Source organism: Cricetulus griseus, chromosome 8 (genome assembly GCF_003668045.3).
Source record: "Cricetulus griseus strain 17A/GY chromosome 8, alternate assembly CriGri-PICRH-1.0, whole genome shotgun sequence".
NCBI lineage: Eukaryota > Metazoa > Chordata > Mammalia > Rodentia > Cricetidae > Cricetulus > Cricetulus griseus.
The window spans coordinates 54,763,715-54,789,335 of NC_048601.1; the positions used below are offsets into that span (position 1 = coordinate 54,763,715).

At 46.0% G+C, this 25,621-nt stretch overlaps 1 protein-coding gene across 1 annotated transcript; it reads left to right on the plus strand.

The window, feature by feature from the left end:
- The first annotated feature begins 9,583 nt into the window (after nt 1-9,583).
- Nucleotides 9,584-24,942, plus strand: Sec61a1 (SEC61 translocon subunit alpha 1). The gene is made up of 12 exons (XM_027428682.2): nt 9,584-9,746; nt 9,997-10,064; nt 12,946-13,011; nt 13,090-13,168; nt 14,055-14,186; nt 16,089-16,198; nt 16,447-16,600; nt 19,482-19,642; nt 20,819-21,016; nt 21,583-21,774; nt 22,132-22,208; nt 23,089-24,942. Exons 1-12 carry the CDS (start codon nt 9,740-9,742, stop codon nt 23,273-23,275), a joined length of 1,431 nt encoding a protein of 476 aa, XP_027284483.1. The 5' UTR covers nt 9,584-9,739; the 3' UTR covers nt 23,276-24,942.
- The last annotated feature ends 679 nt before the right edge of the window (nt 24,943-25,621 follow it).

Here is a 25,621-nt window from a genome sequence, read left to right on the forward strand (position 1 = left end):
GCAACCCTCGGACTTTCATCCAGGGCAGGACTTCAGGGTCTTCCCCAGAAGTCCGAATTACAAATACAAATTCTGCGCAGATCAAATACAAATCATGGCACCAAACAAAACAGCAAGAGACTAAACAAGAAACATAGAACATTGAACATATACAAGTTTCGAGCTCGAATCATCTTACCTCCAAGATCGAATCCACTCAGGTGAAGGGTGATCGCGGACGAGCCCCCAAAATGTTAGACCCCCGAAAACTCAAGTATCCGGGGTCTCAGGCCAGGTTCGCGGTCACCCCAATCACCAGGCGGATTCGAGAGCTTGCTGCAAACTGCACGAGGCTTTATTGTAATTTAACGAGCTAACCCCATGTTAGCTCGGGTCTTTCACCCACCCGCCATGGCGGACAGCTAGAAAAGACGGCTCCTAAGGTCTCCCCAAAGATCTTATAGGGCAGCGTAAGGGGAGTGTCTAGGGGTACGCACAGGCTTACGATTGGTGTGCCTCCAGGCTTGGAGGGCTTGCCCTGTGTTGATTGGTCAACTGGTTGTTATGGCTCATAGGCCCTCCCAGGGTGGTTGCTATGCTCTCTACGTCATTGCTGTGCGCTTGTCCGTAAAGCACACCCAGAGCCATAAAGCATAGCACCACCAGCTAACTTCTGATTGGTTCCTTGTCACAAGACAGGCATCTGACTTTCTGGTTTCTAGGACAAGGTCATAGAAGCACATGTTCAACCATTATGGCTGCCAAAAGGGAAGCCGGTTCCTTCATTCTGACTTCCTCTGGCACCAGGCACATATGTCATAAATAGACATACATGCAAGCAAAACACTCATACACATAAAATAATAAATCTAAAAAATTAAAAGGAAATAGAAAGAGGTACTAGAGATTGAAGAGTTTAAATTTTTATTATTAATAAAAACTTGGGAGTTGTATATTGGGATAAAAACCTGATTGGTCAGAGAAGCAGCAACCAGTGACGACCTCTCTCCTTTCCCTATCCAAAGGGCCCTGCCTACTACTTCCTTTGTTTCTCTATATGTATCCTTGGTCCTCCAAAGTCTCCATAGCTAATTCTGGTCAGCCAGCCACTAACTCCACCCCAACTTAAAATTAAGCTTTATTAACAGTCTTAGAGTGTCACTGTGTAATCAAATATTCCAAAATAAGAGAAGGCTCAGCAGTTAAGAGCACTGGCTGATCTTACACAGAACCTGAATTCAGTTCCCAGAATCCTCACAAAGGCTCACAACCATCTGTAACTCCAGCTCCAGGTGATCTGAACCTTGTTCTGGCCTCCTCAGGTATTTCGCACATGTGGTACTCATACATACATGCAGACAAACACATTCATACATATAAAATAAAAATCCCCTTTTTAAAAAAAAAAAAAAAAAGAAAAGAAACCTGTTGGGGGTGGGAATGAGCTTCACTTGGTAGAGTACTTGCCAATCGCATACAGAGCCCATATGTTTAACCCCAGCATCACATAAACTGGGTGTGGTAGCTAGCACACACCTGTAATCCTAACACTTGGGAGATAGAGGCAGGAGACCTCAGAAGTTTAAGGTCATTTTCAGCTACATAGCTAGTTTTGCAGCCATCCTGAGATTCATGAGATCCTGTCCCCAAAAGAAAGAAAGAAAAGTCAGGCAGAGTAGCACATACCTATAATCCTAGTACATAGAAGGCAGAGGCAGGCAGATCTCTGTGAGTTCGAGGCCAGACTGATCTACAGAGTAAGTCCCTGTCTCCATGAGAGTGGGGGAGGGGGGAGAAAAGGAGGAGGAGAAGAAAGGAGACCCTGTATCTAGCAACCAAATGTATCAGCAACAGGAGACATGAATTAGCAAGCACCATGTCTTAACAGCTTCACCTAGACACAACCCATGCCTCCATCTCATTGTGTATTTTCTTCTGACCCCATGAAAAACCTTCCTCTCTGTCCCTATCTGGTTCTCTTCAGCTCCTGAGCTGGATGTGTTTACCCTCGATCTCCTCTTGCACTGTCACCACCATAGCCAAGGTTGTGAATGTGCCCTAGGGTTGAATTTCCACAAACTTCAGTAAGTCAAATCAGCTCCTTTGGGGAGTTACAAGGGGTGCTATCAATTTACCGTCTGTCTCCACTTAGGTGAAAACTTTGTGTCAGGGACTATTATCCATGTCTATCATTGATGCCCTGATTCATGACAGATCATGGGGCAGTGGTAAACTGCTCGGTTTCTCTTTCTTGGGGTGGAACCTCACTCTGCGAACGAGGCAGGGCAACAGCGAAGGGCATCCCAATATTAGTGTACTATACCTGAGGCAAACCCTTCCTAGAGTAGAGCCTCTGCGACTCACAGTGGCTTGGTGGAGGGACTGGATACAGAAAGGAGCTAATGCTGCAGTCCCAAAGACTCAATCCTACTCCTCCCTTTCTTTGTAAATAAGATTTATTGCAACACAGTCATGGCCACTCATTTGCTGTCATCTGTGGCTGCTTTTGTGCTAACAGAGCAAGAGCAGAGCTGAGTAGTCATCACAGATGTCACTTCCTGGAAAACCTAAAACATACACTATCTTGTCCTTGTAAAAGCTCTTCAAGAAGGCCATTGAAGGCTAGACTTGGAAAGGTCAGTTGCCTTATAGGACTGCCATGTTCTTTCACTTGATCTGTGTAGATGCATAACTATGTCCACTTTGAAAAAAAGTTATTGATAATTTGCATATTTTCATATCTTGTATCAGAAGTGATTCTGTCTTCCTGTTTGTCAACTACTTGCAAAGATGGGGTGTACTATCAGTGCCTCTAGTGCAGGGGTGTGGGGAGACCAGAAGCAGAATGCTGGGTCTATGAGGCCTGTTGTGTGGTATTTTGATTGTGTTCTGACAAAAATAAAGTTTGTTTGGAGCCAGAGGGCAGAGCTAGCCACTAGCTAACCAAACTAGATTTGGAGAACTGTAGAGTTGAGACAGTAAGTAGTAAGGTGGGGTGGAGAGAGGATCTGGGCCCTTTTTCATGGAGGAGCTGGAGACGTAGGAAGCAACTGGTGGCTGCTCCCTGTTCTCTGATCTTTCAGTTCTTTATTGATAAAGGTTAATTAGATTAACACTTCATTCCCCAAATCCCTTGCTTCTCTCAGGAAATCCCCTTGAACTAAGAACTCCAAAAATAGAGAAAGAGACAGTGGCAGGTGAATGATGGCTAAAGGAACATCAGCTCTTGGAAAGTAGATAGACATGAAGTGATTCTGTCTTCCTATTTGTCAACTGCTTGCAAAGGTGGGGTGTATATCAGTGCCCCTGGGGCAGGGGTGTGAGGGAGGCCAGAGTAGGGGTGTGCTGGGTCTGTAAGTCCTTGCATGATGGTAACACCTCCATGCTGCTGCTGGGCTTGTGTAAAGCTTCAGTAGTTATGCACCAGATCTGGGCTGGAAATCAAACTCATTAAAGTGGTTAAACACAGATACCCCCCATGCCTCTCTCAATTGAGTGACTGACCCCCCCCAGCAGAAAACAGGAGGTAGCCATCTGGGGGAGGACACCAAACAAAATAAATTAAAACTAAACTAAGATACCCAACTCAATTTGAATTTTAAACAAGCAACAAATAATGTCTTTACAATGAGGCTATCTCAGATGTTATAAGGGATATACTAATCCTAGACACTATTCTCTGCTTTTCCAAAAGGCAGTGCAACTGGGTATCCCACATACCATCTACAATTATTCCAGTGTCTGGGGAAACAAACCAGTGCATTCTGATAGGAGCATCAGGAGGCCACTGTGAAGTTTAAGGGTAGAAACAGCATCAGACCTGTCTGCAACTCAGCTCCCAGATGGCTGGCAAGCAGGCCCACATTCTACCTACCCAGGTTCCACTGAAGATGACACAAAGAGCCAATGATCAGAACAGCTCCAGACTTCTCAGCTGTAGAATATCTCTATGGTAGACAACCATTTCAAATGCTAACAAAGAGTGATTTCCAACTGACATCCTCTATGGCCATCAGACCCATACCCTAGGGAGGTTTTCTCCCACATACCATCCTTAGACACTGCTGGGGAAGGTGATTAAAAAGAAGAAGGGGGGCTTCCCAAGAAAGAGGAGGGTGCAATGTCCCAGAAACAGGAAAATGAAGAGACATCCTCAGAAGAGAAAACACAAGCTAAGGTGAGCTGCAGGCCTAGAGGACCAGTCCAGACAGGAACTGAGACACAAGAGGAAATCTAGAAAACAAGGAAACAAGACCTCTCAGATGAGGGGTTCCCAACCTGTGGGTCACAGGGGTTTGCACATCAGATGTTCTGCATATAAGATATCTACATTACAATTCATAACAGCAGCAAAATTACAGACATGAAATAGCAATGAAATAATTTTATGGTTGGAGTCCCCACATGAGGAACAGTATCAAAGGGTTGCAGCATTAGGAAGGTTGAGAAAGAACCATTGCCTTAGACTTTTCACTACAGTGCGAAGGATGGTTATTGCCAAAGAACAGAGAGGTAACCTAGTCAACCGTACTTACAAAACCCAACTAGTGAAAACAGGAGTTAATAACTCCAAGAGGAAAGATCCTGAGTCACTAGTCACTAGTCACTAGCCTTGCACTGTAACACCCAAGGCCAATAACTTATACAAAGGGGTTTATTTCAACTCATAATCTTGGAGGTTTAGTACATGACACAGGTGCTTTAGGTTTGTCAGCAGAACAAAACCCACTTATCTCATGTCCAGGAAACAAGAAACAGGCACAAGGATCCAACAATTTCCTTCAAGGATATCCACCAAAAGACATACTAGGCTATACCTCTTAAAGGTGTCACTGCCTCCCAGTACTGTCAACCCAGTGAGCAAGGCTTTGACACATGGCCTTTTGAGAACAGCTATCCAAGCCACAGTAGCTCTGTCAGATGGCATGACAAACAAGTACAGGTGGACATTCTGTGAGATGTCACAAGCCACTGGAAGTCCAGTAGATGTCAGTGGATATAACATTAATTCTAATTATCTGGATCAGGACATGAGGGCCTGGAGATCCCACAGCCATCTTGATAGTGGGTGGAGAAGTAAGTATGGGGTTTGTTATTGTTTGAGACAGGGTCTCACTGTATAGCACTGGCTAGCATGGAACTCACTATATAAATAGAACAGGCTGGCCTTAAACTAAGAGATCTGCCTGCCTCTGCCTCCCAAGTGCTGAGATTAAAGGCATGCACTACCACCTCTGGCTTTTAACTTTGGTTTTAATTATTTCCCTGTGCACATGCCCACAGAGGCTAGAAGAGGGCATCAGATTCCCTGGAGTTGGAATTACAGGCAGTTGTGAGCTGCCTGATATGGGTGCTGGGAACCTAATTGGGGTCCTCTATAAGAGAAGTGTGTCCTCTTAACCACTGAACCATCTCTCCAGCCCACCATGATGAGGTAATTTTAACAAAGTAAATGTGCCCACGAGTTTGCTCAGGTTACATCAGCCACAGAAGCAGATGGCATAAGGAAACTGGCCCCAGCTTAGGGGTGTGAGGGAGGCTAGGTGTAGGTGGTAACATCTGTGCTGAGCTTCAAGAGCTGAGTGGGGCATGCATGCTCAAGGCTGGGAGGTGAGGAGCACACTAGAGAGAAGACCCAGTAGCAGAACAATGGAGCAAAATGGAGGACGGAGCTGGAAGCAAGGTTGGGAGCAACAATTTGTGAAGAGCTACATATCTGAATGCTGAAGTGTGGCTTTCAGAGGCTTGATGACTTTCCCCACGTTCTTTCTCTTCCTCTGCCAATAGAATACTATAGATTTGAGCTGAATGCATGACCTATTGGAATAATGATTACACATCCAGACTCAGTAATTCTGTTCCTTAAGCAAAACTCAAGAGAAATAAAAACATGGCTACCCAAAGATATGTACTCACGGTTTCATTTCAAAAAAAAAAAAAAAGAACAAAAACAGACCAATCTGGAAACTTGTCATCAATACCAGAATGACCATTTGTGGATTACAGAGCAAGGAAGAGGGGGAAATCACCTGACATGGAGCACGGACAAACTGCATAGGTAAGGTTGAGTGAAAGGGTGTCATGAGGAATGTTGCAGTTTTCAGAGTTCCAGAAGAGAGAATCTGTAGCAATTTACAGACATCAGGGCAGTTGCTACTTCCTCTTCCTCATGGACTGCACAGGGAAGCCCACAGAGGCCCTGGAGGAGATGCATTCACTCTTTGTACTTTACCAGTGCCAATAGTGAGCACCCCAGCCCCCTCTCCCCCCCAATCCAATGTCTTCACAAGCCAGGAGCCAAATTTCAGGACTCAAGAAGTCCAGGGACCGACTAAAGTCTCACTAACATGGCCACTTAAACATGAGCTCAACAATAGACATGTCAAAGTGCATGGCAGAAAGAACAAGAGGCCTCAAACCTACACAAAGAACTACAGGCAACCAAGGAATTCTGAGAGCAGGACAAATAGTCTTCCTCAGGGAATAGCCCCCAAAGTGATTATCCAACACTAAGTAGTCATCCCTAAAACCACACATGCAAGTGAAGCAACAGTACACATACTGAGCAGTTATAGTTGGGAATATATATGTACACATATACATATAACAATTAAGGAGAAAATAGGCCATGAATTTTAAAGAAAACAAGGTATATAAGGGAAGATTTGGAGGGAGGATAGGGGAGAAATGATATAATCACAAAAATAAACAAAAATAAATAAAATAACAAAGTCCAAGACTGGAGTTACATACAGCTCAGGAGTAGAGTATTTGTCTAGTGTGCTCCAGGCCTGGGGTTGCATCCCAGTGCCACATCCCTTCTGACCCCTCCAATAAAGAAATGTAAATTGAAAGGCTCAATATCATTTCCTACTGTTGGCATTACACATTTTAATATCGTCTATTTTCACTTAGAATTGATATTTCACTTCTTTCAAGCAATATACCTTTCTTTTTCTATCTATACTGTCTTCCACTTTTTTCAAACTATCCATTGTTTGTGTGAATTAAAAACTGGGTCCATACCACATTGGTGAGTCAAAACATTTTCATGAAAATAATCGACTCACTTTTATAATGGTGCTAAAAATTCTGATAATACCTTCTGAACCTTTTTTATTCTTACTTTTTTTCTAGATATGACATCAAACCAAACCTTTAAAAACAAAGTACTGGTGGGGATTTGTCGGGGGTCTGGGTGTGTGCATGTGGAGGTCCAAAGACAACTTTGTGGAGTTGATTCTCTCCTTCCACCTTTGTGTGGGTTCCGGGGATTGAACTCAGGCCATTAGGTCTGCATGGGAGCACTTTAGCCCAGGGACAGCTCCCTGGCCCTGGCCTGTCTTATCCTTACCATGTTAACACTTTGGGAACTCTTTCTTGTTTAGAGCTTTTGTAGCCCAGGCTGTCCTCAAACTGCTCATACTCTTCCCTCAGTCCCTGAGTTCTGGAACTTCAGGTCTAAGTCATCAGGCCAGACTCTATGAGGTCTTTGGTCCTGAAATATTTAATGTATGAAACTTATTATGTTCTCTTAGATTTTCTTCTCATTGATGATCAAAATTTTTCACTCAATCCACAAGTTTTAATAGTATTTTGAAGAAACATATATTGTGTAGTACTAAAATATTTTTGGTATTATAATTTGTATTTTGGTTTTATTTATTTTGTGAGCACTAAACACAGGGCCTCACATATTAGACAAGCAGTTTGCCAATAAGAGAGTTACATTCTCAGTTCTACTTTCACTTTTCAACAAAATTTTTGTACCTACTGTCCTGTCATGAACATAAATAAGATGCTCAAAATTTTGTCTGGGAGGAAAAAAAAGAAAATCAAGCTACATTTTTATTCCAGAACTTTGTTTTGTAAAATACAAATTTTATTTTGTGCTGAGTTCTTACAGTATTAAAGCAAGTTGAGGTCTGGACTCTGTTACTATTTTAACATCTTCATTGTCCTGAAGATTAACAAGATTTAAGATTCATGCTTATTGTTTTTAATACACAAAATCAAGGGACCAGAGAGATAGCCCAGCAGTTAGGATCATTTGCTGCTCTTCTAGTGGACTGAGTTCAGTTCCGAACACCCGCATCAGATGGTACCCTCTTCTAGCCTCTAAGAGCACCTGCACTCACACTTAGCAAATACACACACAATCAAAAATAAATCTCAAAGAAATACTTAATCAAAACTTCATTCAGATTGTCTCTTCTAGGCCATCTGTTTCTAGTATTTAACATCGTTAAAATGAATAAATGCAAAAACACTGCACACCTTTAAAAAAGAAAACACCTCACATTGTGCTGTTGTGGTGGCACACACCTAGTCTCAGCACTCAGGAGGCAGAGGCAAGTGGTTCTCATGAGTTCAAAGTCAGCTCCAGAACAGTCAGAGCTTCAGAGAGAGACCTACTTTAAAAAAAATCAAAACCAGCCGGGCGTTGGTGGCGCAAGCCTTTAATCCCAGTACTCGGGAGGCAGAGGCAGGCGGATCTCTGTGAGTTCGAGACCACCCTGGTCTACAAGAGCAAGTTCCGGACAGCCTCCAAAGCCACAGAGAAACCCTGTCTCGAAAAACCAAAAAAAAAAAAAAAAAAAAAAAAAAAAAAAAATGGTGGCGCACGCCTTTAGTCCCAGCACTAGGGAGGCAAAGGCAGGCGAATCTCTGTGAGTTCGAGGCCAACCTGGCCTACAAAGCTACACAGAAAAACCCTGTCTCGAAAAACCAAAACAAAAAAACGAAAAGAACTTCATCTTGTGCTAACACAGTATACTGAGGTAGTGAGTTCCCTAAACCCACCAGTATTTGTGTAATCCGAATGCAACTTAAATTCAAATGCCCCTTAAAAGACACAGGCTGTCAAGAGTGTTTCTCAAGTCATGGCCACCACAAAGGTTGAAGTCAGGACTTGGCTGTATGGAACCTAATCCCAGCGCTCAAGGAGCACAGCAAGAAGTCCCTTTCTGACTTAGCAAACGGCACTGAAATCAGACACCCCTGCAAAAAAGCAAATTCCACAGTGTCCCACCTCACCCCGTCCCCTTCACACAGCCTTTGCTTCAGCCCAACAGGCAGGATTCTTAGTCCTGAGGATCTGGAGCAGCCAGACTTGGCTCGGTTTCTTCATCTCTCCTATCTCTAGTTCCACAGAGCACGGGGAGACCTTCCCGGAACGCGCGGCGCCGAGTGCCACACCGAGCCGCCAGACCCGGCCTCCCCCGACCGTCCTCCACCGCAGGAGCTCAGGCATCCTCGGAGGAAGGCGACATGCTATGCAGGATCCAACACGGCTGTCTGTCGCGCGAGTCGCGCAACAGCCGAGGCCTACTGGGTCCCGGCATGCCTCCACTGGCACTGAAGGTCACCGACAAGGAAAATCGAATCGTCTGGCCTCTCGGCCACAACGTGAACCGTCTCTAAACCACACAGCCGGAGTCTGTCCTGACTTCCGACCGGGTCTGCGCAGTTGCACACGCCCACTTCCCGCGTGCCCCGATAGACATCTTCCCGACAACCCCTCCGCTCCCGTTGCATGACGGGAGTTGTGGTCTTGGCGCAGGCTGTGCGGCGGGCGCGCGTGGCAGGAAGCGGAAGCGGCCGATGGCCCATCCCCGGCCCCGCCTCGCCGCGCCGCTCGCCGCCGGGCTATCACTGACGTGTCTCTAGGCTGAGGAAAGGCGCTCCGGAGCTAGCAGCGTCGCCTCACTCGAAGTAGAGTGCAGCCGAAGCAGGGCGTGGAGTCGGATCAGCCGCCGCCATGGCGAGTGAGTCCCTTGGAGCCACCCCGGCGCGGGCGGGATGCGTCCCCTTTCCCTGCTTGGGCGCCGGCCGGCCGTGCTACCAGATCCCGGCGGAACGCGGCCTGCCCCGATACCCCTCGTCCCCGCGCCTCCAGACCGAGCCCTCTGGGTCCCTGTGCCCCCACCTCCGGCTCCCACTCGTGCCCGGCTTCCTCCGAGTGCCCACAGGTTACTCACTACCTAACTACTTCTCTTTCTGTTTCTTCCATCAAAGTCAAATTTCTGGAAGTCATCAAGCCATTCTGTGTCATCCTGCCGGAAATTCAGAAGCCAGAGAGAAAGGTAAGTCCCTTGGATGGTGGTCAAAGAAGCCTTGAGAAAGTGGGCGCTGAAGTTTACAGTACAATTAAAGATGGCCTCAGCACACGGAATGGAAACTGCCCCTCTGGAGTGTGGCAGTGTGCTGGGATACTCACGGGAGCTGTCGAAAGGTGACCTGGTTCTGTGGGAATTCTCATGAAACCATCTTGTTTTCATTTGGAACATCTTGAGTAGATGGTAACAAAGCCTCGGGTTTGCTTGTGTCCCAAACTGGGTCTGAGCAGTGATTGAATAAGACCTCAGTTAGGATCCCAGATTGAGTTACCCACTTCTTCCTCCAACAGGAGCAGCTCTCGGGGTGTTTGTTTCGTCTAGGAGGTGATTTAGTATCTAGTTTCCAAAGGAAAAAGCCAGTCATGTAATCGATATGAACGTGTTTGTTATTTTTTTTTTATGTATGCTACCTCAGCATTAAGGATAAATGCACTTGATGAAGTCTGCTGCCGTTGACAGCAGGTGCATTAAAACGAGGAAAGATGGAAATGTAGCACTGTGAATCTTAATCAGAATTTCCATGGCTGTCAGCTTCAGACCAAGGATAAATGTTTCTAATGTGAGATTGTCCAATGAAGCAAAGTCCAGGCCTGTTGGTTACAGAAAACAGTGAAGCCACTTTGTGTCCCTGTCTTTCCAGACTGTGTCATACATTCCCGTATGGCATCTGTAGTTGGCATTCACGTGGATAATCAGTGTCTACTCCTAATTTTTTTTTTTAACTTAAGATAGTTTCATACAAATGCCTTGTAGTATCCTAGCTATCTTTAACAGGTTGATATGCTAAACTTCCTCTGCTCCACCTCAATGCAAAGAATCTGGCTCTAGGGCCAAGAAGCCCACCCAAGTCCCACCCTTTACCTTCTTTCTTCCATAGTCCTGTGACCTTGGCCTGGCGGAATAAGGGAGATGTGTATAAGGTATAACTGTGGCCCGGGTAGGGAGTAAATCTAATGGGGCTTTTGAAAGATGACTAGAAGTTGCCTTGAGAGTATGGGAAGGATTCCAGGTAAAAGGAGTGTATGGTTTGCTTACACAGTGAAGACAAAGCATTAGTGTGCTTGGATGGTAGGTTGTTAGATACAGTTCTTAATGGTTTTAAATGTAAAGGCTAAAAGAAATACAAGGAAGATAAGTAAGGTGGCTGTGCAGATTAGAAATGGCCTTGGCCTTAAGGGAAAGGCCTGGAATGTAGAGGTTGAATCATGGCACTGAATGAGGTTCGATTTGGGGCTATTTCAGAGGCAGAAGATGCAAGACTTAGATGAAAAGCTTTTGAGGTTTTTCTCTTAAATGATGAGGAGAGGAGGCTTACTCATTTAAAATAGTCTAGAAAACCATGTCTCCTTTTTCTCTAACAGATTCATTACATGGGCTGGGAAAGTGGCTAGTGATGGACATGAAGCCCTTATCTGGTGTTCAACACCATAGTAGCTAGTAGACTCCACCTTCATTACAAGCTTGTCTTTCTGGTTCCTGTGAGATGGTGTTTCCCCCTCATTAGTGCTGAATTCTTGGTGTGGTAGACAGATGGGAAAGACAAATGTTCTTGAGAGACAGAGGAGGGATGTCAGCCCCCCAGCTGCCTCTGTAGGTTTGAGCTTCAAATTCACCCCACCCATGTTTGGATCCGATACTGTGTCTTTCTGGGAGTGACTACAAGCGGAGGACCAGAGAGCCAGCACACCAAGTCAGTCCTGGTTGGGGCTTTTCTTGGCATTTCATTCACTTAATATCATTAGTCTTTAGCTGTCTGTTAAACCTGTCTAAAACTGGTCTGGTACTGTGGTCAGGCACTCCCAGTAAAGACCCTGAAGAGCTCTCACTATCTAGTAGCAGTGGTCTCTTGGACAGGAGGAACCTAGAGGGTTTCTAATCAGGCTAGATAGTAAAATGATTTGTGTTGACTGTTTCATTCACTTGATTTGTTACCTTTCTGATTGTTGTGACAACAAAGGAAGGATTATATTTGGGCTTTCTATCCAAGGCTCATCATGGCAAGGAAAGGCATGACAGCAGGATCTTAAGGCACATTGGTCACACTGCATACCCAGTCAGGAAGCAGGGACAGGTGAACACTGGTGTTCGGCTCTCACTTTCTCACTTTTATTCAGTCCTGGACTCCAGCCCATGGATTGATGCCACCATGTTTACGGTGGATCTTCCCCCTCCAATTAACTCAGTCCAGAAACTCCTCCATACTCATATCCAGACATTTGTTTCCATGGTGTTTCTGAATCCCGTGAAGTTGACCATCAAGGTTAACCATCACACTTACATATCCAGTAAGGGGTGAAGATTAACTGATGCTGCCGAATTCTAGTGAGCAGGTTACATATCAGCTCTTCCTGTCCTCCCCAATGATAATTACAGGCTTTACTGATTGGTTCCAGGTTTTTTGATTAGTTGAGTCCAGAATCTGAAGACTACTCATGGAGTACCGTAGGGAAGTAGTTGCTGGGCTTTGAGGCTTGTTGGTGTGGCAAGTCACTTTCTGCTGCAGTGTTCATCCATCTTGAGTCTCGACTGTTACTGTGAATCATGAAGAGCTTAGCTTTGGGCTCAGATCACTTGAACTGCAGGATTTGGGGCAGATTAGACATTGCTGGTCACTTTGTTCATTGTCATGTAAAGATAATCTGTGCAATGGGAGGATTATCTGAGATGAAGACCCACATGGGTCTTTGTATCACATCTTAGAGAAAGAACATGGTATACACTACTTGATGTTACAGTGTGGTACACATTTGACCAGCCTCTAATAAGTGGGACATGAGATCTTATTTGAATCTGTATTTATTTACCTGTGGAATAATTTATTAATTTAATTTGATTCATTCCTTTCCAGATTCAGTTTAAGGAGAAAGTGTTGTGGACAGCCATTACCCTCTTCATCTTCTTAGTATGCTGCCAGGTAAGCCCTGCTTGGGTGTTGGTAGGGATGTGTGGGCTGGGAACATGTGTGTGATACCTGCTCTCTGTCTGTTTCCAGATTCCCCTGTTTGGCATCATGTCTTCAGACTCAGCCGACCCTTTCTACTGGATGCGAGTGATTCTAGCCTCTAACAGAGGTAGGACTCTGCTCACTCTGCCTTTCCCTGCACAGTGGTTATGAGAGCCTGGTTTACTTCAGTTATAGGCTTGGCTTTTATGAAGCTCAGAATGTTTGTGAAGATGCATAGCTTAGAAAATAGAGGATGCTGGTGTGGAAAAGTAATGCAGCATTTGCTGATGAATGCATCCTGTTAGGTCTGAATGCAATACAGAACCTGTAATAACAAGATAAGGCTGCATTGTAGGAAATTGTTTAAAATATGGAGAAGCTAGAATACTTTTTTAAATACTGAAAGTGATAACATTCTTTAGAAGGTGTAATTTGTTTCTCAGCTGAATCTTTTCCATATCTATGTTACGGTGTGCCTAAAAGAAAAATGGTTTTGTAAGCCCTGACCCATGTGTGCAGTGAGGATTTTGAATATGTATGTTGATAGTACATTTGATTAACTTATTTAAAAAATATAGTGCACATTAAATTGGAAATCAGAAGTATGACTGGTTTTAGCATAATGGAAGGTGGGAGTTTATTCACAGCCAGATAGAGTTGTATCGGCCCATTTCCAGACTCCGGGAATACCTAAAATCTTATCCTTTCTTACTAATTGATGAGGAGACCAACCTCTTATCTGCATGAGGCTAGGCCAATCTGTTGGTAAATTGACAGGCAGCAGTCTGTTTGGATAACATTCCTGAACAGAATAAGATGCTGCCTGGCAGGGTAGAATGCATTAAGCTGTGCTGTAATCATTGATATTTGGAGGTGGTTCTGTAAGTTGAATGCTGCTAGCAAATGGAATGTTGTTGAATTTGTATAGGAGTACCCCCAGTGTGGCTCATTGTATTTAACCATGTTTGTTCTCCCAAGCTAATGTTGGCTGTGTCTTGCCTCCTTCCCTAAAGGTACCTTGATGGAACTGGGCATCTCTCCTATTGTCACCTCTGGCCTTATCATGCAGCTCTTAGCTGGTGCCAAGATAATTGAAGTTGGGGACACCCCAAAAGACCGAGCTCTCTTCAACGGAGCCCAAAAGTGTAAGAAAGATCGTACATAATGTTCTAGTGTCCATAGTTGAGAATGGGGATTTTCTGTAAAGCTTCTGGGATTAAAGCAGTTGTGCTCTGTGTTCTGACCTCCTTGACTGCCCCTCTGCATGCACTAGGGAAAGGCAGGGCTAGGAGTTCATCCCTTTATCGTGCACAGTTTACACTCATACATCAGAGCCTCATTGAACAAAGCTGAGGGGCTGTTGTGTCTGCTGCTTCATTATTTGTAGGATGTTTTTCCTGTGTGCGTGAAAGGGGCTTAAGAGGGAAGAGGGCACTCCTCTATGTCCTAGCTCCTTACCAGCTTGTGAAGTGAAGAAAGTGAAGTGGACATTTTGAAGGCTCTGTTTGCCATCTGGAAAGTGGGGTAGTGGTGTTTGCCATACAACAAGTGATGGGTATTATTGGTAACTGGCTAGCCACCAGCATCAGTGTTCTACCTCTGGAATAGGTTATTCAGGAAAAGTTTGCAAATCTTTTTCTGCCTTAAGAATTTAGGAGTATTGGGCTGGGTGTGTAGCTCAGTGGTAGAGCACTTGTAGCATGCCCAAATCCCTGGGTTTGATTGCTGATACTAAGGGGATTGGGGGAGAGAATTCTATTAAATAAGCAGGCTTACTGAGCATGGGTTTTTGTTTTGTTTTAATTTTTTACATTTTTTTATTCGTGTGCATGTGCCATAGTGTGTGTGTGTGTTTAGGTCAGAGAACAACTTGCAGGTGTGATTCTCTCCTTCCATAGTGTGGGTTATGGGCATCACGCTCAAATCATCCAGCTTGGCAGCAAGTGTCTTACCTGCTGAGCTATTTTTCTGTACCTGTTTGTTGGTTTGGTTTGGTTTTACTTTATTTACTGATGAATTGATTGATTGATTGTGTTTGTATGCATGTGTGTGACATGGGTCTGTAAAGAGGAGTCTGAGGATAGCTTTGTGGAGTTGCTTCTCTTTCTTCTCCTTTATGTGGCTTCTGAGGGTGGAACTTGGGTAATCAGGTTGCATGGCAAGTAGTTCATCAGCATAGACATCTTGGCAGCCCCTAGACAATTTTTTTAAATTTCAAATAGGGACTATACTAGGCAGTCTCTTGGGAAAAAAATTTTTTTTTTGTTTTGGTTTTTTGAGACAGGGTTTCTCTGTATTGCTTTGGGAGTTGTCTCTGTATTGCTTTGGGAGTTGTAGACCAGGCTGGCCTCGAACTCACAGAGATCTGCCTGTCTCTGCCTCCCAAGTGCTGGGATTAAAGGTGTGAGCCACCAATGCCTGACAACTCTTGAAAATTTAAACTGAAATTTAAGTCCTCGCTCTTATTTACAACCAATACGGTGTGTCAATTCCATGATGCCTGGTAACGACATATAATGAGATTCAAGGAACAGTCTGCAGAGGAGCTCTATCAGAGGTAGTGGGACCAGAAGACATTTGAAACATAAACTTAGATCAGAAGGATTGGTTTTATCCCAAGGTCTTCTGTGCTCTGGACTTGGATATGAGTGGTGAGCCTTACTGTGGCCCACTTCGGGCTCAGTTTGGAGATCCCTGGACCCTAGGGACCTGCAGGGCACTTGGGTGCTTCAAGGTTGCCAACCCTGTTTTTCATCTCAGATTTCGATTGGGATTCAGCTGCCTTTTCTAAGACCATATCGCCGGCTTCGGCTTTTCCTCCATCACTAAGCAAGAAGTGAGGCTGGAAAGCAGCTGTTCTTTTGTTGAGAGCACCCGTGTTTTCCCGCAATTTGACAGTGTGACTGCTGAGATTCCTTCTCCAAGCTCCTTGGAGACAATGTCAGCATTGTGGTTTTTCTTCTCAGTATCAGGCATTCGGGTGTTTTTAGCTACTTGCTATGCTGTGTACTGTCCTGCTTTGCTAACACAGTTCTCTTGATTTCTAGTGTTTGGCATGATCATTACTATCGGTCAGTCCATTGTGTATGTGATGACCGGCATGTACGGGGACCCTTCGGAGATGGGTGCTGGGATCTGCCTGCTGATCACCATTCAGGTAATTGTTATCCCCCACCCCCATCCAAAATACCAAATCTCAGCTGTGCCTTCAAGAAGCTGGAGGTTGTGGGTTTGCCCTTCTTAACCCACCAGAGGACTCATGGTCACTCAGATTTCTGTTTTTTATACTCAAGAATCCAATTATTGAGGAAGAAGAGAGCCATGTCCATCGGGAGCAGTAGCATGATCTATTTGGGTTTCTTTAATCTTTTTTTTTTTTTTTTTTTTTTTTCTTTCACTTCACAGCTCTTTGTTGCTGGCTTAATTGTCCTACTTTTGGATGAGCTCCTGCAGAAAGGATACGGCTTGGGTTCTGGCATCTCCCTTTTCATTGCTACCAATATCTGTGAGACCATTGTGTGGAAGGCTTTCAGCCCCACCACTGTCAACACTGGCCGAGGTAAGGACCCCAGGAACTCATGCTGGAGTTTAACAGAGGTTCTGTCTGTGGTAGGTATAAGCTCCTGATTTTTCTGTGCATCTACCATGTATTTAAATACAGGTGGGCTTATGCTTATGGCAGTACCCAATATAGATTTTTCATATGCCTCATTATGGTTGGCATACTAGATATAAGTTGGGTCTGGCCTCACTTCTCATCTCAGTAAGAATTGTATTACATGGTAAAGTGCTTTGTGTTTTAACCTCTGTCTTAGAGGAACATCAAGTTGTAGTCACTTCGTTGACATTGAAATCCTTACCTTTATGTATTTTGAAAGTTTACTCTGGATCGTTTTGGGAGGAAAAAAAAAAACCAAAATGGAACGATTAAACAAAAGCATTTGATCATGTTTGCCCTTGGGCTCAGATCCTGGCTGTCCTATTAATGGTCTGTAGGTAGTGTGAGCACATCCCCCCTACTGCTGCTCTGGGTCATCATGTAGTGAGAGGGTCATGACACATAACTAATCCCAACCCTCCAGAGACTGAGGCAGGAGGATCTTGAATTTGAGGTCAGTCTGCACTATGTAGTGAGGCCATGCTCTTACAAAAGTAAGAGCTGACAGTGTAGCTCAGTGGTAGAGTTTTGTGCATGGTTTGATACCTGGTACCACAAAAAAAGGAAACATGAAACCACATGATGCCTGGCTCATAGTAGGTACCGATCAAATATTAGTATGCTATGGCATATTCATTAAGAGTGCCCTGGGAATGGGAATGTTTCTAATCAAAATATGTAAAAAAACAAGAGAAGCCTTAGAATAAGACTTACTAGGGAAAGAGACTTTTGTCGCTAAATGTGTTATTTATTTAGAAGAGTCTTATGAAAAATATTTGGGCATGTTTTCATGAAATTGAATGCAGAGGCAGTTTCTGCCTCCAAAGGCCGTGTAATTCTGTACATCTAATGAACAAAAGCTGTCCCCTAATAAAATCAAAGGCATAATGGAAGAGACTGGGGCAATGGAAGGCAATGCCTGTCAGACTTGGCTGTTGAGAGGCAGCAGGTGAAGGTGCAGGGATGCCTGTGTTAGAAATGATAGCAGGGAAGGAGCGGGGTGGGATGGGCAGTCCAAGCTAAGGGACCAGCTGAGAGTAATGCTGCACTCTGGAGCTGGATGCAGCACAGCAGAGCTGATGCACTCTCACTGCAGAACACACTGCTGGGGAAGAGCCAGGGCAGCCTCGAGCAGACAAGATGGAGTAGCGTGGACTGCTTGTTAGGGAAGAAGATGTGGGAAATGGGGCTGAGGTGGAAAACTGAGAAGTCACTGGGGGTGTCTCCATGGCCCGGCATGGTGGATATGTAGTCTGAAAGTGTGATTTGATTCCCTGGCTGCCGGTGTGGGATGAGCTGCACCAAGGAGCCAAGGATGACAAACAAGGGACAGAAGTATACAAGGGGCACATGTGACTTGCAGCCAGAAGGGCTGCTTCAGCTTGGCTAGCTCACCACTGCGGCTTCCGTGGGTGGTTCAAAAGCCTAGGACCAGGGTTAGTGTGCATGGTGTGCCCTGAGGTGGAGCTAAGTGTGTGGAGATGGACTTGTTCCCAGAAATTGGGCAGATACAACAATAATTGTAAAAATTAGAAGATCTGGGATCTAATCCTGGTGTTGCTGGCACTGCTATGGGTTACCATGACAAAATGAGGAAGAAAGGGCCACAGGGAAAGAGGTATTACAGAGTTGATCTGGGCATCTCAGTTGAGCAAAATCTTGAAAGACATGAGAGAAGCAACTAGTAGTGCTGGAGCCCTAAGCTGAGGTTGTCCCCAAGAGGCTGGAACAGGGCAAAAGCAGAGCACTTGGTGGAGAGCTTAAAAGGCCACTTGAGTGGAAGCACAAGCACTCCCTCTTCCCCTGGTCTACCTGGGCCACCCCTTCTGTTAAATAAGAGGCTTGTCCGGCTGCAGCTCTCTTATCCCTGAATACTGATTGGGAGATAGGCCATAGCTGAAAGGTAGGAGGGTATAGGTGGACTTTTCTGTCTCACCAGCCAGTTCTAAACAACCACTCAGAAACTTATTAATTATAAATGCTTGGCCGATAGATTAGGCTTGTCTCTAACCAGCTCTTATAACTTAAATCAACCCGTTTCTATTCATCTGTGTGCTGCCCCAGGCTTGTTTACCTCATCTATGAACTTTCCATGTTTTATCTTCCGCATCTGCCTCGTGACTCTTTGTGACTCCCTGACTTGGCCCTCCTTCTTATTCTTAGCATTCTCTTAGTCTGGTTCTCCTGCCTAACCTTATCCTACCTGTCCGTCGGTCAATTTATTAGCCAATGAGAGTAATACATAGTTACAGTGTACAAAGATTGCTCCACAGCGTTGGGCTTGCTCCAGTCTCCCCTTGCCCTATGGATATTTGGGGCCTCTTCCTGCTCCTTTCACCTTTCAGGTGCCTGTCTGTTGCCAAGCCATGACCTGTGGGAGGGTGGAGACTAATCTCAGGCCATACATTCATGATGTTCCTCCTTGTAGGATTATTGGTGTTTGGAACTGAGAATCCAAGCTTACCCCACTCTCTCCCACTGTGGGCAGCCCTCTTCAGAGACTGGGGTGAATGCTTATACTGCCCAGATTCTAGAACAGGACTTGGCCTTTTCCAGGCAAAATGTGTCATGAATATGTTTAGATTGGTGACTGTCCTTCCACACATCTGGTGACCTAAGAAATGAGAGCAACCAGCCCATCTCACAAGAGAATAGCCCAGCGCTGTAGTTTGCTTCTCTGAACTCCTTCATCTTTTCCCTCAGTTTTGGTCATTAAGAAGTAGAGAGGCAAAGCGAGCTGGTCTTTGTCTTCCACCACATCTGTGTTCTACTCTGCCCACAGGGATGGAATTCGAAGGTGCCATCATTGCTTTGTTCCACCTGCTGGCCACCCGCACAGACAAGGTCCGAGCCCTTCGAGAGGCATTCTACCGCCAGAATCTCCCTAACCTCATGAACCTGATTGCCACCATCTTCGTCTTTGCTGTTGTCATCTATTTCCAGGTATGTCCAATGGCAGCTAAGTAGGTCTGCCTTGTACAGAGTCAAGCTCAGCATCATTGTTCTCGGCTTCACAGTTCTTAGGTTTATGGTTATTGGTCTCTACCTTGTTTCTGAGTAGGGCAACTCAACTGCTAGCTGTCTTCTTTTAATTGTACTGAACCTCATACTTAACAGGATTTTTGTATTGGGGATTTGTTTGTTTGAGACAGGGTCTATCTAGCCCTGGCTGACCTGGGCTATGTAGATCAGGCTATCCTTAAACTCACATAGATTCACCTTCCTCTGCCTCCCAGATGTTGGGATTAAAGGCTTATGTCATCATGCCCAGCTTTCTTTGCAGTATTTTGATGTTCACTAAAAGAAGTTGCAGCAGTTAGCCAGGTTTGGTGGCTCATTTAGGTGGGTGGGACATAAAGCAAAGAGTTCAGGGACAGCCTGGTGTATGTACTGAGATCCTGTTTCAAAACAAACAAGGTTGGTGAGATGGCTCAGTATATACAGGTGATTGTTGCCGAGCTTAGTGACCTGAGTTCAATTCCCAGGACTCTTGTGGCTGTCCTTTGATCTCCACTTGTACACTACAGCATGCATGCATTCCCGTGTGCACACACACACACACATTTAAATAAAATCAAAAGAAGGGACAGCACTTGAAGACATGTGTTTGTGGTGAGGAATACTTTTTTTGAGGCCAGGTAACTCAGTAGTGACTCCTGCTGAATCCAGCCAGCTGTCTGCTTAGTAACAAGTCAGTCTTTTGGGGCAAGCTGAGTATCTGCAGTTGAATCAGTAAGAAGTTTGAGTCTTCTGTCTTCTGTCCTATCCTAGTGTCCTGGGCCCTGGGTTTCTAACAGTAAAGAAGAAAGATGCTCTGGTATCCAAGGTTTCAGAAGGGTCGGTGGTATAGATAGGAAAGCTTAGCTCTTCTATTGATGATTACATCATGGATGTTCACTGTCTGAGAACCACTGACAGGATCTGGAGCTGCCCATGTAGGCCTTTTTGTATGGGAAAGAAAAGGGTGTGTGCTCTCAGACACCATCACAGCTAGGAGCCCAGTGGCAGAACTGACACCCAGAACTACCTATCTTGTTGCCAGCCTGACTTCCCTAGCCACACTGGGGACTGTAACCAGAATAGGACAGTTAAGGGGCATATTGTTGTGTTTCCCTGTAGGGCTTCCGAGTGGACCTTCCAATCAAGTCGGCTCGTTACCGAGGCCAGTACAACACCTATCCCATCAAGCTCTTCTACACCTCCAACATTCCCATCATCCTGCAGTCTGCTCTGGTGTCCAACCTCTATGTCATCTCACAGATGCTGTCAGCACGCTTCAGTGGCAACCTGCTGGTTAGCCTGCTGGGCACCTGGTCGGTGAGTGTCACTGGGTGAGGTAAGATTGTTTGTATTGATGCAGCTAGTTGTGTTTTGTGGTAGGGTGTCTTAACTCAAGACCAAATATTTCACTCAAAGGGGAAATTGTTTAATTGCCTCTTATATTGCAGTTCAGTGAGATTGCCTGTGGGCATGCTTATGACACCACAAGGCATCTGCTCGGAGCTCCTTGCTGGCTCCGTGCTGTGGCATGCTGAAGAAGACTTATGTAGTTGGACTTTCCTTTGGGCCACCAGCTCACAATGACACAGAGGCTTATTATTTATGAAAGCTTAACCTTCGCTTAGGCTTGTTTTAACTAGCTCTTATAACTTAAATTAACCCGTTTTTATTAAACTATGTTCTGTCACATACTGCCCATCCTATTTCTTCCGTGTTTCCCAGCGTCTCTTTCAAACGCTTAGATTCCTCCTCCTTTCTCTGCCTGCAAGTCCTATACCTCCTGCTTAGCTATTGGCTGTTGAGCTCTATTATATTAATCACAACAATATATCTTCACATAGTCTACAAATATCTCACAAGAGACTTCTATGTCTTACTCCTAGGACACATCATCTGGGGGCCCAGCCCGTGCTTATCCAGTTGGTGGCCTGTGTTACTACCTATCTCCTCCGGAATCATTTGGCTCAGTGCTGGAGGACCCTGTCCATGCTGTCGTGTACATTGTATTCATGCTGGGATCCTGTGCATTCTTTTCTAAAACATGGATTGAAGTTTCCGGTTCTTCTGCCAAAGACGTAGGTCTAAGTCGACGTTTCTCCTAGGGAGATGAGGCAGCTGCTGGCGCCCAGATAGCCAGCCCCACTTGTTAGCACTTTATAAGTAGTAGTTTATGATATACCGGCTTCCCCTTTGGTGGGACTGTATGGAAGCTCTGAGGGCAACAGATGGGAGATTGACAGTTGGCTCTGAGAACCTGAGGCCAAACCTAGAAAGATAGACTACTGTGTGAGTTCAATGCTGCAGGTTAAAAGTCCTCCATGAAGTTTGTTAGGACTGGGGAGGGGGAGGGGGTCCTGTAATTGCTTAGTTCCACCATGAAGCACCCACCTACCCCAGCATCTGGCTCATGTGCTATCATTTGGGTCATGCAGGTTGCAAAGCAGCTGAAGGAGCAGCAGATGGTGATGAGGGGCCACAGAGAGACCTCCATGGTACATGAGCTCAACCGGTAAGTGTGGTCACTAAGCCTGAACACTAGTGGGACCACAATAGCCCTGTACAACTCCTGTCTAGCACAGACGGCAAAAGGGGAGAAGGAAGCACACAGCCAGAGTGTTGAAATGGTATGGGTGGTGGTGACTGAGCAGTGCTGGCTTAGGCTGCATGGGCATGATTGTACCCAGAGCAAGCTGAAGGTATCCTCATAGTGGGTGACTCCTGGCACAGATTAAACTAAGGTACCTGGAAGGGGTGGTTAGTGTTAGAAAATGACCAAACCAGAGACTAGAGACTGCCAGGCTCAGCCACAGGTGATGGAGGAATATGGCAGTTACCTTGCAGAGAGAAGAAGGAGACTGGGGCTCCAGGAGCAACAGGTGACCCTGAGCAGACCTTTCCTCATCATAGTTCTGAAGCTGCCTCTTGGTAGGCAAACAATGCCTGATGCTTTCAGACCAGTCTGTCACCATGGTTGGCTCTTCTAGAGTCACTCAGAGCAGCCAGATACTTCGTAGAGTGGGTGGGTACTCCTACGAAGCTTGCTGACCTCACTGAAGGAGGCCATCACAGGAATGCAAGAATTGCAAGTTTCCTGTCAGTTTCTGAGCCAGAGGCAGCAGGGCTTTTTACTTCAGCCCGTAACTCAGACTGCCTAGGAGAAACACCCGTCTTAGCACATCTGCGGATTGTTTCAGCTTTCAGGAGGCAGAAGAACCAAGATGAAGTGTCTTATGTTCTTGTTTTCAGTCTGTTTAAAATCTAGTGTGCCATCATCCATGTTTGGATTTATGCTGGTCACACTCCTGAAGTCCATTGTGGACAGCTTGATGGGCCTATAAGGTTTTCTGGCTCAGCAGGCAACACAGAACTATCTTTCTGTCTGTCTGCAGGTACATCCCCACAGCCGCAGCCTTTGGTGGGCTGTGCATTGGGGCCCTCTCCGTCCTGGCAGATTTCCTGGGTGCTATTGGATCTGGAACCGGGATCCTGCTGGCAGTCACCATCATCTACCAGTACTTCGAGATCTTTGTCAAGGAGCAGAGCGAGGTGGGCAGCATGGGAGCCCTTCTCTTCTGAGCCTTATGTGCCCATGGACCAGGGTGAGGGCACAGGCTCCAGAACTGCCCAGAAAGGATGCTCTTACCATTGGAGTATGCTACCGTGGCATAGGGACTTTTAAATTTTTTTAATTTTTTTTATTTCATATCTTTTCATTCCACTGTGTAAAGTGCTAGGAAATTTCCAATTGAATTTTTGCTTTTTATTCTGGCATTGGCAAAAAAAAAACAATAGAAGTGAATTGTTAGCTGACAGCCAGAGGGTGTGGTAACCGATTGTTCCCAAGTATCCAATGTAATTTTTATTTAAACCCTTGCACTTCTCGGTGCCTGGCAGCTGCAAGGGTCCCAACTGCCCCCAGGCAGTCTGTGGCCCTGGTTGAAGGAAGCACAAACTAGATGTCTGCATGTGTTTTCTGGGGACCTGCTTATGGGGATTGGCTCTCGGGGTGAGGACATCTGGCTTAGGATTCTGTGAGATGCCATCAATCTGTAAAGCAGGGTTCATTGGACAGAGCTGCTACTGGAGGAATAAATGCCCCAGAAGCTGGCCCGCCTGTTACCCTGCCTGTGCTGTGGGTGGCACAGCTGAGCATGCAGATGGATGAGGAGCACCAGGATCTGCCTGCCTGCCATTGCCAGCAAGGCGGGGATTCTAAGCTTTCCTGTAGCCTAGCCAAGTGAGGTAGCTGGGCATATGGAAAGGTTCTCATGCTTGCCTTTCCCAGGTTCCCACTAGAAAGGGAGCTCCTGTGGTAGCCACCTCTGTCTTCCTCCTGAGAACTTCCTGTTCCAGTTTTTAGATTTTTTTTTTTTTTTTTTTTTATTGTCATTAGGACCAAATGGAGACTGGCTCAGGACCTGTAGAAAAATCACACCAGGTTTTGGAGATCTCTTAGGGAGGTTGCTCAAAATCCTGTCTGGAGTTAAGGTGTCTGGGGGTTAGGAGCTCAGTCCCATAGGAGAGCCCCCCTCCCCCAAGACAGATGCTGCCTAGCAGCAAGGATACAAGGCTGTGGTTTCAGTCAGAGCAAGTAGAAATTGTCAGCTCACCTTAAGACACACCAGGGTCCAAGTTGTTCACACAAGGAGGCAAGAGCCCTGGGGGATGTGCAGCCATTTGGTCACAGCCTGCCAGCTATACCTGGGTCCTTCTCACCTCAATGGAAGTAGCAAATGCCTCCCTGACTCAGGGCTCCTAGGGACCCTTGCTGCTGTACTTGCCAGCAAATGGCAGTCAAGGGACAGTTAATCACTTGCCCCTATACAGGTCAGCAGCAGGACCAGATCCCTTGCCCACGGCCCAGAACTCACACCATATCACATGTGGCCTTGTCTAGACCCAGTCCTGAGCAGAGGAGCCTGGTGCCCTCCCAGTCCACAGGGTCTTCTCACTGCCCCTCCTCTGCCACTGCCACAGAGCAGCAGGGCTTCCCACCTATCTTAGGGACTCCACAGCTTCTGGCAGGCAGGTGCAGAGTCCCCAGCTCTGGGTTGTGCTGGGGAGCCCACAGCCTCATCTGCTGCTGTTGCCATCAACTGGGCCTAGTAGCCTGTGGTTGATGGTCAGTGTTAGTGGGTGAGTGGGGATGACCTGGCTTCCAAGAGGACTGTCACTGTGGACACCAAAATGGCTTAACTGAGATACAGTGAAAAAGTGACAAATAAAACCAACTTTTTACAAACTGCCTCGTCATCTTTGTTAACTGCCATTGAGAGCAGAGGACTTGTTTGGTAGTGTTGTTGATGAGCCAGGGCTACCAGTGGACCTGTGCAATCTCCTGGGAGCTGCTCTGCCAAGTACTGCCTGCTCCTTGTGCTCCCCACTCCTGGAAAGCATGGGGCTGGGGCAGTAGAATCCCTGTGCAGGGGTGAGGCTGTGGCTTCCAGGACCACAGTGTACACCTGGGTCCTAAATAGTACTGGAGTAGGCTGCCCAAACCAGGTAGGGGCACAAGTTGGTGGGCACCTATAGTTCTAATTGTCCAGGTGCAGAACATAGCTGGTCACAGGGAGGCTTGGTCTGGCTATGGCTGCTCTGGCACCAGACTTGTAGCCAAAGCATAATATATGCTTGGTGCTGGCCAGAGTCTGATGGGGACAGGTAACCTAGGTAGTATAGCTGGGAATGGGCCTTGCCAGAAGCTTCCTGTTTACACACCCATGCAAGTGGCAGGCCTTGTGGCTCTGACCCCCATCAGCCCAGCTTGTCGTGCTTCCCTAGTCTCCCTTGGGAAAGGTGACAGGGCCGTTCTTGGGCAGGACTGGGAGGGCGTATTCAGCAGGCTCTCTGCTCTGTTCAGTTTTGGAACACATCTTTTGTGTTGAGCCAGGCAGGCTCTCCCCTAGGACTGCTTGGTGGTCA